The sequence below is a fragment of the Eschrichtius robustus genome, chromosome 3 (assembly GCF_028021215.1).
Source record: "Eschrichtius robustus isolate mEscRob2 chromosome 3, mEscRob2.pri, whole genome shotgun sequence".
Taxonomy (NCBI): domain Eukaryota; kingdom Metazoa; phylum Chordata; class Mammalia; order Artiodactyla; family Eschrichtiidae; genus Eschrichtius; species Eschrichtius robustus.
Window position 1 is genome coordinate 20,147,215 of NC_090826.1, and position 21,073 is coordinate 20,168,287.

Genomic DNA, 21,073 nt, shown 5'->3' on the forward strand with positions numbered 1-21,073 from the left:
CAAAAAAAACTAACTTTGTGTTCTCATTAGGCCCAATAAATATAAGTGCAGTTTTTATAGGTTGGGGTTAATTTCTCTTTCAGTTGTTAAAATTTTAAATGTTTCTTAAGAATATTAGGAATGGTTGATGAAATTATATATTGCCACAAAAGAGTGAAAATATTATATCATTAATTTTTTTCCTTGCTATTAAGAGGGAGAAAACAGGATATAAAACTGTATGTACGGGACTACCCTGGAGGTCCAGTGGTTAAGACTCCACGCTTCCACTGCAGAGGACACGTGTTCGATCCCTGGTTGGGGAACTAAGATCCCACATGCCGCACAGCATGACCTAAATACATACATACATACATACATAACAGAAGCCAAAAGAATACCTAAAAAAAAACTGTATGTACAACATAACTATTATACTAGCTCAAAAATATTTTCAACGTGGTTTGATTTTATTTATTTGATAGGTGTAGAAATATGGGTAGTTCATCCAAATTTTTCTATTTTTTCTGTAATATGCTTATTTTGTTTATGATAACTTTAGAAATTAATATAGGGAGTACAGAATATACATTTTTTAAAATGCATTTTGAAATGAAATTGAAAAATGCATTATCCTAAGGGTTGCTGTTTGTCTTCCTACATTGTGAAAATACCCTTTTTCCAGTACATTAAATCTGTAAGAATGGTTGAGACCATTAGCTGCCTTCACAGAGCTTTGAGTATCTTCTTACCTTATGGACTAGGTCTGTGGGCATTTAGGTTCTCCTTAGAAGCAGATTCATTATTATCTCTGTGATTTGGACCCAATTTGTATAAACTCTGGGCCTCACTTTACTCTTCCATAAAATGAAAGTTGGACTAAGTGATCATCTTTCTAGTACCAAGATGCTATAATTTTTCTTGTGTTTCATCCCAAAGAATCTTAGAAAAAAGCCATTTAGTTCTTCAGGTCACTGAGTTTTCCCTCCAGTTCTCTCTTCTGTAACTTGCTAGCTTTATATGGTCTCAAAGGAGATCTTTCCAGAGTTAGTGGATCTCATACCTTTGTGGTCTATCTTCATGAAATATCTTATTATTAGTCATGTCCTGACATAGATGGACATAGCCTACAGACTTTGATTCTAAAGCCCAGTGAAAATTATCTCATTATTTGAGTTTTATTTATTCTATTGCAAGTTGCTTTTTCCTACATTGAAAATTGTTTTTAATTACAGAAGGAATATGAGCTCGTAGTTAAGAAAAAAAATTTTTTGAGTAATACTTAAATGTCAGAAACATTCCTTACTGCTGTAACTCATTCTTACTTAAGAATTTGTGTTTTTTTACATATCATTTTATGGTAGTACAGATCTTCATCCTTTTGAAAAGCTGCATCATATTTCATTATATAGATTTATCATAATTAAACAGTTCCTGTTGATAGGCATTTAAGTTAATTCTAAATCCTAATTTTTGCTATTGCAAATAATACATTGAATATTCTTATACATTTTTCCCAGGGCTCTTTTGTATTTCTGTAGGGTAAATTCCTGGAATTGGAATTTCTGGGTCAAAGATATAAGTATTTTTAATTATACTGCCAAATTGCCTTCTAAGAAAGTTGCCCCAATTTATATTATTGCTGAGTATGAGAAGGAAGGCTTTCACATATCTTCCCTATACTATTACCCATCTTTAAAATTTTTGCTTTATCTGATAGGTTAAAATAATAGAGTCTCATTTAAAAAATTTTTATCTCCCTAATCAGTAATGAAGTTGGCATCTTTTCACATGTTTTTTAGCCATCTATATTTTTTCTTTTATGGCTTTCAAATTTTTTTCTTCAGTTGACTTTTTATTGATTTGTAGGAGCTCTTTGTATGCTAGGGCTATGACTTCTTTGTTTTACATATATTGTAAATATTTTCTGCCAGAATGCTTGTTTTTATTTTTGTCTATGATTCCAGGCATCTTTTGTCATACAAAAGCTTTCAGTTTGGATCATATTGCTTTTTAATTAGTTTGAAAGTCTTTTTTTTTAAATTTATTTATTTGGTTGCGCTGGGTCTTAGTTGCAGCAGGTGGGCTCTTTAGTTGTGGCTCACGGGCTCCTTAGTTGTGGCATGCGAACTCTTAGTTTCAGCATGCATGTGGGATCTAGTTCCCTGACCAGGGATCAAACGCAGGACCCCTGCATTGGGAGCGCGGAGTCTTAATCACTGTGCCACCAGGGAAGTCCCGAGTTTGAAAGTCTTAAAGTTACTGTAGTTGAACCAGTCTCCCAAACAACCCATCTGTTATATTAGTTAATGTTTCATTGATGCTTGTCTCTCTGCTGCTTTCCCACAGAAAGGGGAGTGTGTTTGCCCACAGTATCCCTCTGGATACTCTTTGTTTATATTGAAGCAGCAATTAGATTTAAAGATCTCAAAAATTTTCATGTAGACCTTTGTCGTCCATTTGCTGCTCACTGGTGAGTATTATGTGTATTCTTAATCTGTAATCCAATTCAGTGTTTTTAATGTAGAATGGTAATTTCAATTGTAAATTTTTTCTCAAAGATATTACATGAATCCAGAAGACAACGTAACATGGTGTGGTAAAGAACATGAGCCCTCTAGTCAGGCAGATGGGTGTTTGAATCCCAGCTCTGCCCCCTTACAGCTTTGTTGCCTTGGATATGTCACCCTCTCTAAGCCTTAGTTCTCTTACCTATATGTTGGGAACCTGTCTCATGGGGTGTCATGGGAAAGATGAAATAAGGTGATATATGTAAAGTGTTTAACTTAATGCCAAGCACATAGGTGTCTGATACATGTTATCTATTTTTATTGTAATCAGATAATGATTCCAAAAAGTCTTAATGAAATATATGGCTATTTCATGGAGCTTAAGTGAATTTACAGTTTCCTTTGCCTATTTACAAAAGTAAGAGAATATTATTAATAATTTTTTAAGGAATATTATTTTTAACCTTAAACCATGAAACATGTTTTAAAATGAGCTTGATTCTTGTTTATATCTATTGCGGAAATAACCACGTAATGTATATTTCTTTTAAATACACCAATTTTTGCTAATATTTATGGCAGAAACCAAAACAAATAGGAATCAACAACAAAAAAATAGTTTCCAATATGTTTGAAGTCTTTTCACAAACAAGTGAATTAAATAAACCTGGTCAGTAAAACTTGTCACTTTAAATTTGTGGTGTGATCATGTTTAGACTAATTATAATTGTTGTTTTCATGTTAATGAAGCTTAATATGAGTTTCAACAGTGTTTTCAGAGACTTTGAAATGATATTAGACAGACTGATGAGTTGAATGAAAATATTTCAACTTTTTATCCCAGAGATTAGAGTTGTAAGTAAAGCTGGTTTAATTCGTTGGTACAAACCAAACGTTGGCACTGATAACATCAGATACTTAGTTAAATGATGCTTGAACTTATGTTTGATAGAGTGTTTAGGTATGAACTAATTTTCCAGGAATAGCTGGTGACAGTACCCCTTAGGCAGCAAGAAGATTAGTCACCTGAATTTGACCCTGTCTTCTAGTATTAAAAACCAAATGATGTCCTTTTGATTTTTTAACACTTGTAATGTTTACTTATGACCACTCATAAAATCCCTACCCTGTTAGTTTTTAAAAGCATACAGATGCCTAAGTTCTAATCATGCATAAGGCAGTTCAGTGTTAATCAAAGACATTAGCCACTGTATCCATCAGTCCCTTCGGTAACTCCTTGAGTTCATTTGAAGAATGCCGAAGTCTGATGGGCAGCCTCTTACGGTCCAGCAGTCCTGCTGTTCCCTGGGGGTTTGTTCTACGTGCCAGCTGCCTCTGATTTCCACAGCACGCATTACACACTACGTGTGTGTTTACTGAATGCTCAACTGTCATCATCATCTAGAATTTATTTCTTAATTTCAGTCATAGGTGTCCTCATGTGCTTGATGCACGTGTTGTTTGTTTTTAACTTACAATTACTGGCAGGATTGTCTTCTTTCTAGTATTGGGTACCCCGTGGTGACTTTGGGCTTTGGCTTCAAAAGTTATGTAAGCTACAAAATGCGGTTGAGGAAGCAAAAGGAAGTGCAAAAAGAGAACGAATTTTACATGCAGCTTCTTCAACAAGCCCTCCCCCCAGAGCAACAGATGCTACAAAAGCAAGAAAAAGAGGCCGAGGAAGGTAGGTCTTTACTCTAAAGCTATTGACTCAATAGGTTAGTCATTATTTTGTCTGTCAGGTTTTTTTTTGTTTTGTTTTGTTTTTTCAGAAAAGTTGCTAGGGCTCTGGAAAATTACCAAGGCTTTTCCTGTTTCTGGTGTGCCTCTTCAGGGCTGTTGCTTTGTTTGGTCATGAAATACAGAATGTGCGTGATGTTTTCTACCTAGTGTCTAAAGGCCATGTGCTTTTAAATACGTTTATTTTATTATTTTTATATATTTCACTTTTATAGCTTATTTTCTATTTTAATATTCTATTTGTTATAAATATTTTAAAATATTTATTCTCAGTAACAAAACAGTGTATATAACTATGTGCATTTGTAATTGAAGCAAACCAAGAACCAAAGTATAAGCAAGATAGAGATGTAAACATATATAATTGTTTTATAAGTCAAAATTCTTCTGAATAGAGCAAAGATGGCTAGGTCTCACTTTAAATGGTTTGTATAATGCAACATGGATCTCAGATTGACCTTTTTCTAATACAACCTCTCTCATGAATATATAACCAATTCAATAGATGAATTGACAGCAATACCAGTTTTCTTTGGTTTGAGAGGGTCATGTTTTTAGTTGATATATGACAAAACCTTATTCTCTGGTGTGGTGCAAAATTATCTCTTCAAGTAGACTTTGACAAGTTGGAATATGTAGACCTGATACAGAAAATTCTTTGTAAGTGGCCTAGTAAATGATAATAGACTTATTATTACTTTAATGATAGAGTCCAGGCAAAGGATAGATGCCCTGTATCCTAACATCACACCTTTTTGTTTCATTTAATCTCTTTCTTTGCAGTAAAATTATTAAGTTTGTTTAAGCATCTTTTAAAATGTGACCTTTTAAGAGTATGATCTGCCTGTGTCCTGTCACCCCCATGATAGACAAGTTTGATTTGACTGATAAGTGAAGTATGACTTAATTATAAAATCCTCGTATTATTTTCAAGGCCAAAACTTTAATGGCTTGATGTTTATAAATGATGGCGATTTTCTAAATGTGCAGCTTCTCAAATTTATTTGGATTTGCTTCTTGAAGTTAGCATAATGTGGTGTGGTTATTGCTTCTGAATGAGTTTGCAACTTAATGTAGTGAGTTTCTAAGTGTAGATGATGCAGTTTATTGAATCAATCCATTGTGTTTTTTTACAACTAAATATTCCAGTGTGGGTTTTTTTTGCTTGTTGGTTTGTTTTTGGTATTGTAGCAGCCAAAGGATTACCTGATATGGATTCCTCAATCCTCATACACCACAACGGAGGTATCCCAGCCAATAAAAAACTCTCCACAACTTTGCCAGAGATAGAATACCGAGAAAAAGGGAAAGAAAAAGACAAAGATGCCAAAAAACACAACCTTGGAATAAATAACAACAATATTCTACAACCTGTAGACTCTAAAATACAAGAAATTGAGTATATGGAAAACCATATCAATAGTAAAAGATTAAATAATGATCTCGTGGGAAGTACAGAAAATCTCTTGAAAGAGGACTCATGCACTGCTTCCTCAAAAAACTACAAAAATGCCAGTGGAGTTGTGAACTCCTCACCTCGAAGTCACAGCGCCACAAATGGGAGCATTCCTTCCTCATCTAGTAAAAACGAGAAGAAGCAGAAATGCCCTAGCAAGAGCCCAAGTGCACACAAGGACTTAATGGAAAACTGTATTCCTAATAACCAGCTAAGCAAACCAGATGCACTGGTAAGGTAAGTGTGTGTGCTGTGACCTTACCAACACTTTCCATAAACTTGACTTAGGTCTTGAAAAACACACTTCCAAGTGTGCCTGTAGGAATTGTTTGTGATCAGATACTGTGACAATTAACTTTGTGGTGTTTGACATTTAGTGTTTCTTTCACATGGGTTTGTTGGTCACCTGTGCCGTTGTCCAGAAGCATTGACTCCAGCTCTTTCCAGTGTTCTGAGTGAGTGGTGACAGTGATTACTTTCCACATTTGACAAATTTACATGTAATTTGATTCTTCTCATGGTTTTGAGAGGCATATCTTTAGTCCTTGACCTTTTCTGTTTGCGTATCCAAAGTTCTTGTGGCATAGACACAAAAAGAAGAGTGTGTGTCCTGTTCATGCAAATCTTTGTCAGACAGATAGAAAAATGAGGGTGGGGGTGGCGAAAGTTGTCCTTTACCACTTTGGACTTGTTCTTGATTGTCCACTTAAAATATGAATTATCTCCCAAATAATTCTGGGAAAGTTAGGTTTGAAAAATAATCTCTTTCTAAAAATTCCATAGGTAAATACAGTTGATCCTTGAACAACGCGGGTTTGAACTGCATGGGACCACGTATATGTGTTTATTTTTCAATAGTAAATACTACAGTACTACATAGTCCTTGGTTGGTTGAATTTGCGGATGTGGAAGAACCGTGGATATGGAGGGCCAACTGTAAATTACACTGGGATTGACCCCCACATTGTTCAAGGGTCAACTGCACAGTGTTAGACATGGATTTTAATCAGAAATGTTCCTTTTCCCATCTTTAAGTTAAAGAGTAACGTTGTATTACCTTGACTGGCTCAGACTTAATTTTGCTGTATTTTATGTGTTTTATAAAATACACATATGTTCATTTTACTTCATATCTTTCTATTTGGAAACTGAGATCTGAATTGGAGCTTTTTTATTTTTTATTTGTTTCTCCTTATTTTTTATTTTTTAAAATTGAAATATAGTTGATTTACAGTGTTGTGTTACTTTTTGGTGTACAGCAAAGTGATTCAGTTATACATATATATCTATATTCTTTTTCATATTCTTATCCATTATGGTTTATTACAGGATATTGAATATAGTCCCCTGTGCTATACAGTAGGACCTTGTTGTTTATTTTATATATAGTAGTTTGTATCTGCTAATCCCAAACTCCTAATTTATCCCTCCCCACCCCCTTTCCCCTTTGGTAACCATAAGTTTGTTTTCTATGTCTGTGTGTCTCTTTCTGTTTTGTAAATAAGTTCATTTGTATCATATTTTCAATTCCACATATAAGTGATATCATATGGTATTTGTCTTTCTCTGGCTTACTTCACTTAGTATGATCATCTCTGGGTCCATCCATGTTGCTGTAAATGTCATTATTTCAAGGAGCTTTTTAAAAATACATAACTCAAGAGGGCACTTGTAACTCCTTCCCTCCACTAAGTTATCTTTGTTCCTCTTCCTTTGGCTTGCTTCAGAGCAGACAATTTATGAGGGAAGGTTTCTAGTGTTATGAATTATATGAATTAGATTATTAATTTGTTTCAGTCTTCTTACTGGCAGCTAGATGAAGGGAAATATATGTGGGTTCTACTGCTGAAGTCTCTAGAGGTTTCAGAGCCCTCTGCCACTTCTGGAAGCATACCATGCTGTTGCTGATGCCAGGCTGGCATCCACATCTGTTTGTTTTGACATTCTGCCCCATCATACCCTGCAGAGAAAACACTCAGCAGAGAACTCTCTTCCATTTGCCCATGAGAGAAAGACCAATTAGTTGACCTTCTATGTCAAAGGGAATATCCCGCAAATTTACTATATGCTGTAAATGAAACATCTGCCACCATCTTTTTAACATCCTTTTTTCTCCTACACAATTTTAATAATAGCAGTCAAGTCAAAACAGTTTTCCTCTGTAGGGTGTTGCAGAGAGAGAGCAGTCAAGGCTCAGTCTTGTGATACCACCTCACTTGGGCCCCACTTGTCATGTTGGTTGACTCTACTACCTGATCTGCCTTTAGTAAAGAATTTCAAGGTCTCAGATGGCCCATTTTCCAGTCGTGGGTCCAGTGCTCCTGTGCCTGCTCCTGGGGTATATACCTCTTCCTGTGGTCACTAATGTGTCCTCTGATGTGCCTTGATCTGAAGGGCCCCAGAATATTACTCTGCTTTAGGCAATACCTGCTGTCAAATACCTAAATATAAAATGTTATATTTAAATAGTTTTATAAGCTTCCATAGGATTATTTTCAACTTTTAATATAATATTATAAAAAATAAAGAGATGATATAAATATCCAACAATAGGGGAGAAATTTAAATAATTATGGTCCATCTATTCCATAGATTTTTAATACGGAAATTACAAAATCATATTTCTGAGCCATATTAAATAATATAGGGAAGTGCTTATGACATAATATTTCATGAAGAAAGTAGAAAGCAATCTTATTAAAAACATTTTGTCTTTCTAATATACACAGAGAAAGGATTTGAAGGAAAAGGAACCAAAATGATAACAATAGTTAATTGCTCCATGATAGTATGGGGGCTTTTAATTTTTCTTCTGTCTTTCATGCATTTTCAAGTTTTTCTATGATGAACAACAATGAAAGTTTATAAAAGGAAAAGTATATCTATCCTAGCGAATTATCACACTATCCCTCGCCCTTCTTGGCTATCTCCTGTTTCTTCTTCCTTGACTTCATGTATGTTTTGATGAATATTAATAAGACTGTAACGGATCCAAACCTGACATGTTTGAGCTGTTAGCCATAGAGTGGATTTGTTATCTTCAGATGGAAAGGGCTGGGCTCAGTGGTTTCTAAAGCTCCTTCTGATGCAAACATACATGGGCTGACAGTATGTACATGAGTCCTTTGCTCCTGCAGGTACACCCAAGGCTGTGTATAGGTCCAGGCTGGCTATAAGGATAAGACTGATCATCCCTTTTATAAAGCTTTTTTTTTAAATCATTTGAAAACCAGTACTGTATTATTAATAGTAAATTAATTGCAGCACATTCTACATAGCTATGTGTGTCTCAGTATCATGGTTGAAAACTACTATATTTGAGGAACCAATTCATTGACTTTGGGGGGAATATTCATTAGTACACCACCTTCAAAGAATTCTTGGAGATCGGTGTGGCTGTCAAAATAAGGTTCGATGGTTGTTCCCTGTGAAGGAGCAAGCAGTCCTTCAGGTCTTTTCACCGTCTCTCCAAGCTCCAAGGATGTTCTCTAGTGTGCTGTACACCACAGGCTGGCAGACCACTGCACACAGGCCAAAGCTGGCCCACTGCCTGTTTTTGTAAAAAAAAGTTTTATTGAAACATAGCCACGCTCATTCATTTACATAGTGTCTATGGCTGCTTTATTGTGGCAGAGTTGAGTAGCTGCACCAGAGACTCTATGGCCTACAAAGCCAAAGATGTTTGCTCCTAGCCCGTAACAGAAAAAGTATGCTGATAGATCCACTAAGGTGGGGGAAGGTGGGGAACCTGGCAGTAAGTGTTGCCTGTAGGCTCCTTCCCAGGAAAAGTTTGGGAACTTCCTAAAGCCACTCCAAAGTCCTCTTTCGGTTTGAGAAATAGTATCTTACAAAATGACCCAATTTCTGCCAGCTTGATTTCTGAGTTCTTTACCCAAGTTATTTAGAAACAGACTTATAATATTGGTAGCCAAAAATATTTTTAATTCTGACGTGGAGAAAACTTCTAGACATAAACAAAAAAGCAATGAGGAAGATCAGTTATTTTAAGTAAGTGCTGGGTTAGAAAGGAATCCTGTAAATTAGAGTGAGGTTTGCTCAATATTTTTCTTCAGTGGTCAATTTTAAAATATTTTAAGTGTGAAAAAATTATAGAAAATTTAGGTGGAAAAAGGAGGAAATATATGACACAAATCACTGTTAAATTTTTGTTGTATTTTCATCAACTAAATTTATATAGTTGTGGCCATAGTGTTTGTGTAGGTTTTTTTAAATTAATTTTTATTGGAGTATAGTTGCTTTATAGTGTTGTGCTAGTTTCTGCTGTACAGCAAAGTGAATCAGTTATATGTATACATATATCCCCTCTTTTAGATTGCCTTCCCATTTAGGTCATCACAGAGCATTGAATAGAGTTCCCTGTGCTGTACAGTAGGTTCTCATTAGTTGTCTGTTTTATACATAGTAGTGTATATATGTCAATCCCAATCTCCCAATTCATCCCACCCCCTCCTTCCCCCATTGGTATCCATAAGTTTGTTCGCTATGTTTGTGTAGTTTTTGTGTCCTGCTTTTTTCACCTAAATTATATTGAAATCATTTTCCCAATTTAGCCTAACCCTGGTTTTCACTTGATGTGGAATATTCCATGGCAGGTCTGTGTGATCATTCAGTGGTCACTCTAAGATCCGGCAGGTCAGGGTGCGACACCTGAGCTGCTTTCCTGTAGTTTCAGGGCCTGCAAGCAGAAGAGCCAACACTTTTGTTTGTACTTGGCACAAAGCTCCCTCTCAAATACAGCCCAAGACTGTGGGGTTTCTTGTTGGGGTTTGTTACTTGTTTCAATTTCCTGGTTAAGGGAGAGAATTTAAAACTGAGTACAAAATGTAAAGTGATCCATATTCTGTAGAAATGTGGAAGCAAAAGTCTCTTCTTGGTTTATTTCCATCCCGCCTTTTCTTTCTTTGTTTTTTGTGTTCAAGACAGAAGATTAACCTTTCTTGTTTCTAGTGCTTATTCTTAATAAGATATCAACTCTTTAACGTAGTTGAATAATGTTTGGTGTGAAGAGTCATGAAGGAAAAGTATCCACAGTTTGCCTAGTAGAGATACATTTTACAAAACTGAGTAGAATTTAGAATGATGGGTTTTTTTTTTGGAACTGCAGGAGTTCTAAGAGACAGACCAGCCTCCCCAACCTTGTCTTTTTAGCAGAGAAGTAAACAAGCCCTACAAGAGTAAATGGCTAGTCCAAGTAACCCAGCTAGAGTGGCAGTTACCAGGACCGGAACCGAAATTTCTTGACTTCTGCCTTTGCTGTTATACCATGCTGCTTAAAAAAAAAAGTTTTGTCAACCTGCTTTATTTTTCTGTTTTTTAAAAAAATTTTGTGTTTTTGTGTTTTTGTTTTAAACGCACATACAGCTAAAGCTGACATAAGGATTGGCACCAGAGCTAAATTTTATGTTCTCATGGCTAAAATCTATAGAAGAAATGCTTAGAATTTCAGAATTCATTTAATTTTACATTTTTCTAGAGATATGCTCTTTTAAGTGTTTTAAAAATTCTTGCTCTTGCCAAAGATGCAGGGGGGGGGGTGTACTTATTTCTGAACAGAAGGGGGTCATCCACTCATACCCTTGAAAGCTTACAGGGTCTCTGAGAATTCAGTTCTGGTTAGGGCTACGTGGGAGTTAGTCTGGTTCAGATAGCCTAGAGCCACCCAGCAGGAAATTTGCCCTTTAGGAATAAATCCGGGGTAGGCCTAGCTTGACAGCAGCAGACCGAAGAGCCTTGAATTGGAAAACTTAGGATTGGGGATGTAACCATCAACTTACCCTGAGGAAAGCCCACCAGTGACTGCTTTGAAGGCCTGAGGTGCTGGGGTGTGGGCATGGCCATGGTGGTAAGTTCTGAGGGTGAGGGTGGGGTGGGTTATCTTCAGGGGAAAGTGGAAATCTGGGATATGTTTTCGTATGTTGAAAAGTCACTCTTTTTTCCTCTCTAAATTCATTTGGTTATTTTAAGCACACCAAAATGTTATTACTCATAAGTTAGTTTGTTCATACAGTTCTGCTTATTTGGAGACTTGAGAGCCTTGGGAGAAAAGGAGAAAACGTGTATCAGGATTTTTCCAGTAATCACTAAGCAAGTGTGATAGCCCTGACTCAGAGGGGAGGGAGGAGGAGAGGAGGGATAGAGAAGCACTTTAAGACATTTTAACTCATTCACTGACACTGAGGAGTGTTTAACTTACACTCATACCCAGGAACTAACTTATATTACTAGATCTGGGTCTTAGGGAAATATTTTGGGATCATATAGATTAATGACAACATACTTTATAAATAGGCCTTATAATGTTCTGATCCATCCATGAGTATATTGATTGTGTTTTTAGTAGCTGTGATATGAGTATTTGTGACTAATCTCTTTCTAGGTTAAGCTGGTAGGTGAGCAAAATGTCACTGGTCTTCATTCCACTTTCTAGCCCATATAAACCTTGTGTTTATGTTTTATGATTTTATGTTTTTCTTAAGGGGGACGAAGATAGCAAAAGCTAACAACAGCCAACTTTCTTCTTTGACAGGACTTGCTGGTGCCACAGATTGCTCAGGTAGTTTGACTAGCAGTTCTCAGTCTTTGTACTTCTGAATTTAAACTTGTCTCCAGACACCAGCATTTGAGATTGTCATCTAACCCTCTGCCTTATAGAAGGCTCCTTAGTGTGGTCTTGCTGTTTGGGGAAAAACAACAGACAGTTTACACTACTTCCTATTTTTCATTTCCCACATTTTAAGATGTCTACACACAATTAAAAATTATATATCCATTGAAAGGAAATGGCCATATTTTTAGATACTGATTTTTAATAATCAGTGGGTTCAGTATGATTTTGGTGTGAATAGCTGTGCAAAAGAACAAAGTAAAGAGAATCCAAGAAGCCCCTGTTCTGTCATCTTAGAGATTGTAGGCACAAAGCGAGGGTAGAATCCAAAGTTGAGACCTGACTATGGGAAAGAAACAAGACAGAGCAGTCAATTCCAGAGGAAGAGCCCACGAGCATTCCCTGAGACAGGTACTCCAGGGGGAGGTGGCCTTTTATGGACCTTTCCAGCCCTCTCCCAAGTCCCTAAAGAGTCCTACGTGGGAAATCACAGTAGTTTAAGTGGGGAAGGTTACAAAGGAGTCTCTTGAAAGGTGGAAACCCATCTTAAAAGAAGGTAATGGAAACACCCCAAGATTGATTGTTAAAGGGGCGGAAATAGCAAAAAAGATCACATGGTATGAACCATTAACAAAATATGGTTAGGTATCATTCTTATATACACAGAAAATTTTTGAAATAGTATACACCAAATGGTCAATTGTAGTTGATTATAGGAGATGTTTACTTTCTACGTTGTGTATTTCTACATACTTTGAATTTTTACACGGGCTTGTTATGCCCATAAACGAATGTAAGCTTGACGAGGGCAGGGACCTCCTTTTTTCTTGTCTGCCACAGTACACAGTGATTGCCACAGGGTAGATGCTCAGTAAATACTTGTTGAATGAATATTACCTTTGTGCAGGGAAAATACTAGATGGGGGCAGGGGGAGGAAAGATGCAGTGCAGTGCAACTCAAAGGCTTTTGAAGGTGGAAAACCTAAATATTACATTAGACCAGGCCAAGGACCTGCCATCCAGTGTCAAAGTATTTGTTGTTCTTGAGTAGGTTGTTACTGATTTTATTTCTAAAAAATAGAAGGACTTTCCACTCTAAGCCCTTTTCCTTGGTATTTCCCAGGAAGTTTTAAAATTAAGTACTCTGTCAGGACTTTTTTCCAGGCTGTGAGGAGGTTTAAGAATTTCTGGAAGTTACAAGGGCAAGGGGAGAAAACTCCTCCAAGGGACTTTTGAAAAAAGCCATTTGCTCTGCCAGTGGGTTGGTTGTTCCTCAGGGCCAAGGAACCTAGGCACAAGCCACACGTCAGCCAAGAACTCGGAGGAAATCTCAGTTTGCCTTGTCTTATTCATCTTTCCTGGTGGGTCTTGCCTTCTCTCTTCCCCCTTAGCTCTAGCCATTCTCTTTGTCTTTGTGGTAGCTGGAGAGAGAGCTTAGATCCCATGTTTCCAACCTTCCCTCCAAGGAAATCCCCCTGGTTAGAAAATGCATTGACTGCTTGTATGTCATCTCTGGTGCCAGAGAGAAAATGGTATATTTGTTTGTTTTCTTTTGCATTTGAATACATTTTGCTGTGTGTCAGGAATAGTTTGTGGAAGAAAATCTGACCTTGGGAGACAGTGACTGGGGCTTTGGGGCTTTACCCTGGCTGCTTTCCCTACGTGTGCTACCTGTCACCTGCATTGACAACCTGTGCTGCACGGTGACTTGCCTGACGCTCTCCTCGTGAGTGGTGGCTGCCAAAGTAGGCCTTTCCGCTTCCACAGGTGCATTTGACCATTTATTTGTAACAGTATCATTACTAGCTGAGAGGTAAAATTTAGTAAAAATACATGACATTTCAGAAAGAATTAGATTAAATATGTTGGATATAGCTGCTACTAAATTATTTGGAAATTATTAAGTGAAAATAAATTATTTGGAAATTATTAAGTGAAAAAAAAAGTAGTAGAGCCATATTTCTATTTATTAGGAAGTTCAGTGTCTCTGTGGAAACATGTTTTTAATTTGCTTTTTTTTTTAAAGTGCTCCTGACTTATTTATTTATTTATTTTATTTTTTTGGCTGTGTTGGGCCTTCGTTTCTATGCGAGGGCTTTCTCTAGTTGTGGCAAGCGGGGGGCCATTCTTCATCGCAGTGCGCGGGCCTTTCACTGTCGCGGCCTCTCTTGTTGCGGGGCACAGGCTCCGGACGCGCAGGCTCAGTAGTTGTGGCTTGTGGGCCTAGTTGCTCCGCGGCATGTGGGATCTTCCCAGACCAGGGCTCGAACCCATGTCCCCTGCATTGGCAGGCAGATTCTCAACCACTGCGTCACCAGGGAAGCACCATGGAAACATGTTTTTGATTTATATTAGTCTAGCATTGTTTCTGAGCAGATATACATTGTTGGACCTGATTTATTTTCATTTTCTGCCATGCTCATAATTTTTAAGGTACCTGTAGGTTTTATTTGGTTAGCTTTGTTTATTATATTAATTCATAATATAGTTTGAATTTATTTTAACCATTGCAGTGATTTAAAACTATAATATTCTGGTATATAAATGTGGTAATAGAAGCATGATAATTTTATACTTAAGCAAGCCTATTTTGTGACTTCAAAACCAAGCAGCACTTTAGAAGCTAGGCATTAATGAATTTAAGCCAGCAGTTTACTTAATGTCTGCATATCCAGGTGATCAAAAAAGATCATTATCTATGTTGTATGGATAAATTATGAAATAACACAAATTATTTGGTGGGGGGAATCCACATTAGAAACATTTTTCTGTTGAGTACTGAGAGTTTATTCTAACAACAGGGATTTCTGATTAGCCAGCTAGAAAGTTTCCTCCCTAGAATTCAGAAGGAACTACTATAAAATGTTGTGTTAAATTCTGAGTCAGTACCCCTGCTGGCACATAACGAACTGAGATTTCCAGCTAAGGGAATTAGGGGTGGATTCCCTGAAGGGGCGGGACTCCGAGGAAAAGGAACTGTATTCTTTAAATGTTACTCACGCTATCATTTAGAAACTGGCTATTTGAGTACTTTGACCGCCAGTGTGGGTATACTTCAGTCTGTGCAAATCTCTCTGGGATCTCTTAGACCTCTTTTCTAGTCAGCTGGGACTCTCAGAATTAAAGCAAGTTTTAGTTTCTTTTTTATGGAAAGAACGACAACTCCTCTCTCTCGTAAGGTACGTTTCACCTTTCTTGGTAGAGTGTTGTAACAGATTTGAAACAGAAACAGTATAATGAACTGGAAGGGACCACTGCCCTTACTGTCCCCCTGGCTCTAGAGAGGGTGTTGCGGACTCCGGCACGTACAGGAGCGAGGCAGGGCACAGGCGTGAGCAGGGGGCCGGGATTGGCATCGTTCGTACTCAGTACTGCACCCGGCACGTGGGAGTTGGGAAGCACATGCCCTTCCAGACGGCCCAGCCAGGTGTTGCTGTGGGGGCCTGCTGTGTTGCAGGCCCAGTGTTGCTAAATCTTCTGATATTCAGGGGAGATGCCAAAATACGTGTCTTTATGTGAAATCTCACAGTTCCACAACATTTATTTTTACATCATGTGGGGGAGAGTGAAACAAAACATGTTCATGGGCCGGATTGGCTCACCAGTCTGTAACCTCTGCACCTGACCCTTCCTGTCATTCTTGTATTTTGTTCCATCCCCCACTGACCCCACCAGTCAAAAACTGGACTCCTGCAGGAAGGACTTGTAGTTAGGGGCAATCTGGTAATTCCCATGAACTGATCTGCCATGTATTAATGGGACCTTTTTGCCTTCTCCTGTCCTTGAGTTCCGTGTGCTCCTGGAAAACATGCACCTGTTGACAGTGCCCCTCCAGAGTCAAAGACTGCCACCTTTTTTGTTGCATCCTCACACCTGACCGTGAGGCCTTCAGACCACTTAGAAGGAGAGGGGACAGCCTTATGATAAGAAGGGTAGTTTAGGTCTCTGGTGTTCCTCAAACCATATGGTATAGAGGCCTCCTGTGTCTAAGACAGGTGACTTACTCCACACCAAGGTGTTTTTCTGCCGTGTTCTTGGAGCATAAAATACACCGAAACAGGGGACATAGACACTGGTTATTCGCAGATTTCACAGACCAGCCAGTTTAGAATCTGGACCTCCCAGCACCATCCCCTGTAACGTGTGTATACTGTCAAGGCTGATGTCAGAGCAATGCCTGCTCTCTTCTTTTACAGGGAGCCAGGGCAGGGTGGTAAACTGCAGCTCTAGAATCTAGATTTAGACAAACTATTGCTTTGATAGGAACTGATGAATGGGAAGTACAGGTAGTTGATATAGATTCAGGAACTGAGTCGTCTTCTACTTCAGAAAATTAAGTTCCCCTTCCTTGGAGTGACCTAAAAAGTTTAGGAAGTAAAAGAGTTGGGTTTTCCCTAAGGCTTTCAGATTATTCTGAAACTGGCCTGTGACATGGGCAAATGTAAGAGTAACAGCGAATGTTGAAAAGCCATGGAAAGCAAATTAACAGCTTCCTCTTTTAAAATAACTTTTCTCCCAATCATAAAATGATAATTAAAATGTTAAAAATAAGTTATAGCTGTTGATTACTTCCAACTTTGAGAATAAAGAAGAGGTGGCCACTATCTTAATGTGTATCCTCTCAGTCTTTTTTTCTCTTGCATACATACATATTCTTTTCACAAAACGAAGCTCATACTATGTATAATGTTTTGTAATTGTCTTTTTCACTGACTGTATCATGAACATTCTCCCATGTCATTGAATATTCTTCCTCAGTGGTTTTTTTTTTTAATTAATTAATTTATTTTTTTTGGCTGTGTTGGGTCTTTGTTGCTCCACGTGGGCTTTCTCTGGTTGCGGCAAGCGGGGGCTACTCTTCGTTGCGGTGCATGGGCTTCTCATCGCGGTGGCTTCTCTTGTTTTGGAGCGTGGGCTCTAGGCACGCGGGTTTCAGTAGTTGTGGCATGCGGGCTCCAGTAGTTGTGGCATGCGGGCTCAGTAGTTGTGGCTCGCAGGCTCAGTAATTGTGGTGCACAGGTTTAGTTGCTCCGCAGCATGTGGGATCTTCCCGGACCAGCGCTCGAACCCATGTCCCCTGCATTGGCAGGCGGATTCTTAACCACTGCGCCACCAGGGAAGACCCCAGTGGTTTTTTAATGGTGGCATGTCAGTCAGACACATGAATATACAATTTATTTAGCCACTCTTCTGTTGAATATTTGTGCTCCTGCTTTTTTTCTTCTTATTATAAATAATGCTGCAACAAACACACTTTTACACAAATCTTTGAGTGTATCTCCAGTGTGGGAGAGGGATGATGTATTAACAGATATGAACATTTTAAAGACTTTTTTGATACAGAGTATCATATCTGACCACATCCTTTAAGGACCTTATTAAAAATACTAGTTCATGGCACCCATAGCTTTATTCTTAAAGGGCTTCAAGAAGTCAGTTTCCTATTCCGTGAATGGCCAGTGAAATCCTCTAGATTTCCTTTCCTGTCAATGTGTTTGACAGATTAGGGAGCAGAGACATAAGGTACTTTGTATTATGGTTTCACCTAGCAATCAGGTCATCAGGCTGTTGCTTATTTTTGGATACTTGTGCCTGGTAAGCAATTGTAGTAACCACAGTGAGACCTGAGGCAGCTTCATTTCCTTATTTCCAAAGTTGTGGTTTATAGGATATACTAGAGCAGCTTCAAGTCAGTGTAGGCCTCACTTAAGATGAGAGACATTCGTGTTTTTATGTGAATGACCCATGCTACCCAACCTGTCAGGGTGAATGACCTGGAAAGGGGGGAAGGGAAGGAGTTGGTAGAGAGGGTAAACAGTATTTCTTCTGGGGACACAGCTTTGATTTATGAGCTCAGTTTCCTGCATAGACAGCTGTGTGGTCCCTAAACAAGTCTTGTCTTGTATGATTAACGTATGCCAGGGGATCTCCTAATGGAATTAGGTACTTAGCGAGATAAAGCAGTTGCTCTTCATTCAGTCTTTTCATGTGCACCTGCCTTCCTGATAAGCAAATGCCCCTTTACCCCTGTCTCCTTCAGCCACTATTTAAACTAAAAATCTGGCGGCCTGCTGTAGATAGGTTGTTTCCAGAGCCTCATATATCATAACGCTGACCCTGTTCTAATCTAAGCACTGAAGAAATGGACACAGAGCGAGGGTTAGAGACATGGTCTTGGAAGGGTTGGAAGAAACTTTAGAAATACACTTCCAGCTTCTAATTTTAGAGCACCGCCAGTCCCTGGCTTCAGAGAACTTATAGGCTTTTTAGAAATAAGATATATACACAGGAAAATATTAAAAACCAAAACAAATTTAAAAACAGCACAGGGAAATGGTTTAGTGCCAAACCAGAAACACCAACAGTAAGGGCTTTCAGATTTCAGAAGGAGAGGGAACTTCGGGCCCTTAGAAATCAGCACCTCATGGTGGAGAGTTTGGTTTTTGTTTTTATTTTTTAACTGGGTCTCGAATGAGTGAGATTTGAAAATTGGAGGCCATTCCTCCAGGAGGGAGGGGTGGTATAATGAAAGGCAGAAGATGTCTGGAAACAAGGAGTGGGTTGTTTTGGCTGGTATGATGGGTTTGTGAAGAAAACTCATCTTTCAGTCTTGGCTGTATCGTTTGAAGGTGACCTTCTGAAGCCCCTTTTCTTACGTAGTAAGCAGCACTCTTAAGTTCTGTGTTGTCGTGCAAGGCCTACAGCATCTCTGTCACAGCTTCTTAGAGCTCAGAGATAACCAGCAGAGCCGAGGCTCCTCATCTTCCTGACGGCCTCATGGGGTCAAGCTGGCGACCCATAGAAATACACACTTAGGTCATTTTCTGGAATGGGTATGTAGTCATCCGTAGGTGAAGTCCTGGCTGAGAAAAGGTCTCCCTCTTTTTTGCAGGACTTGCTTCCTGGGGAAATTTCCTGCCCCAAAGTCTTAAAGTTCTTCTGTGTTCTCAGTCAGGCCTCATAAAGCCTCAGGCTTTATAAAAACATGAAGGTACTGGCTCTACACATTGGAGACTTTTAAACTTTCATTGAAGTCATAGCACTGTGGCTGTAATTCAAGTAATTCACAAAGATAAGGATTACAAACACTTAGACATAAATATCTCCCTACCTTTTCAGATACTTAACAATACCTCTTTCAACTAAAAGCTGACACTTGAATACTGTACTTTGTTTTACTACCAGGTGTGCTTCAAGATGCTCATAGATATTTTTCCTACTTAGCCTGCCTTGAAAGACTCAGGTTTGAGCTTCGTTCTTTTGGTCAGCTAGGAAATTACCCCTTATTAAAATGTAACTTTTTCCCTTAAAATTAAATAATTATCAACCATTTACATTATAGCTTACCTTAGTTGGGTGGAATGAGGGAGGAGATGAGGTAGAGTTGAGGTTTGGAGTGGGTAAGAGCGTTCCTCAACTTGGCGGTTTTGCTCTGAAGTCAGCTGGGCCGGCAAGTGGACCCCTGAGGAACGGCTGCTCCAGTGGCCCCACCTCTTGCTTGTGAGTTAGGTGCTCTGCTGGAGTTTAGAGGTAGCTTACAAGTTTAGAAGTTGATTTAAAATTTTATCAGTAAAGTGGAGTAAAGTGGCTCGGAAAGGTGCCTGGACCTAACAGGTAACATTCTGAGTTGATTAGACCCCTGGCTTGTCTGATTGGGCCCAAATAGACTTTTTTTTTTTTTTTAACATCTTTATTGGAGTATAATTGCTTTACAGTTGTGTGTTAGTTTCTGCTTTATAACAAAGTGAATCAGTTATACATATACATATGTTCCCATATCTCTTCCCTCTTGCATCTCCCTCCCTCCCACCCTCCCTATCCCACCCCTCTAGGTGGTCACAAAGCACAGAGCTGATCTCCCTGTGCTATGCGGTTGCTTCCCACTAGCTATCTATTTTACGTTTGGTAGTGTATATATGTCCATGCCACTCTCTCACTTTGTCACATCTTACCCTTCCCCCTCCCCATATCCTCAGGTCCATTCTCCAGTAGGTCTGTGTCTTTATTCCCGTCTTGCCACTAGGTTCTTCATGACCTTTTTTTTTTTTTTATTGGACACATAGACTCCAGCTTTGCTGTGGGCCCTGTCTGTATCCCAAGTGGCAGCACTACTGGGCAGCCTTCGTAAGGGTGACTAGCGCCACGAGAGTTGGGAAAGGAGGGAATACATTTATTTCCTGCCGAAGCCTTACAAGTTTGGTTAAGATCTGTCTGACCCATTATTTCTCTTTTTTGGATGAGTTTATAGTTCTGCTGGAGGAAAGTTCTCTTTTATCCCTTAATCTTCTACTGTGTAGGGAGGAGAGTAGGATTTAGCTCTGATAAATGGGTTTGAGCTTGGAGATGAAATTTTTTCCTCCTTTCTTTTGATTCCTATTTACTGAAATTAGTTTTAAGGGTTATAAACTATTACTTCTGCCTCATTTTCTTCCTGGCCACGTGCTTCAAATTTAGGTTGCAGCTATAGACATTTTAATAAAATCCCATGAATACATTTGAAGATTTTGCATTAACCTCTTAACACCATTTAATCAGTACTTCTTGGTGTTTCACAACAATAAATTATATATCTGCATTTTACCTAGTAAGTACTGACCTTCAGCACAAAAGGGTTAAGTTTACCATTATGACAAGTAGTAGTTATCTGTCTAATAAATGTCAGTTCAACTTACTAATTCATGTAATTCTTTAAAAACTCATGTATACATTTTTTTATTGAGCATATGCAGAGATTGGTAGTACAGTACATCTGTGCAGTGTAAT

The 21,073-nt window shown here is 38.5% G+C and overlaps 1 protein-coding gene across 1 annotated transcript in view; it reads left to right on the forward strand.

The window, feature by feature from the left end:
• The window catches only part of MACO1 (macoilin 1), a 56,449-nt gene that overhangs the window by 19,132 nt on the left and 16,244 nt on the right, over window positions 1-21,073 (forward strand). The window contains exons 4-6 of the mRNA XM_068539190.1: window positions 2,329-2,452; window positions 3,995-4,173; window positions 5,421-5,922. Of these exons, the coding sequence (XP_068395291.1) occupies window positions 2,329-2,452; window positions 3,995-4,173; window positions 5,421-5,922 (805 nt within the window). The remainder of the gene's footprint in view (window positions 1-2,328; window positions 2,453-3,994; window positions 4,174-5,420; window positions 5,923-21,073) is intronic.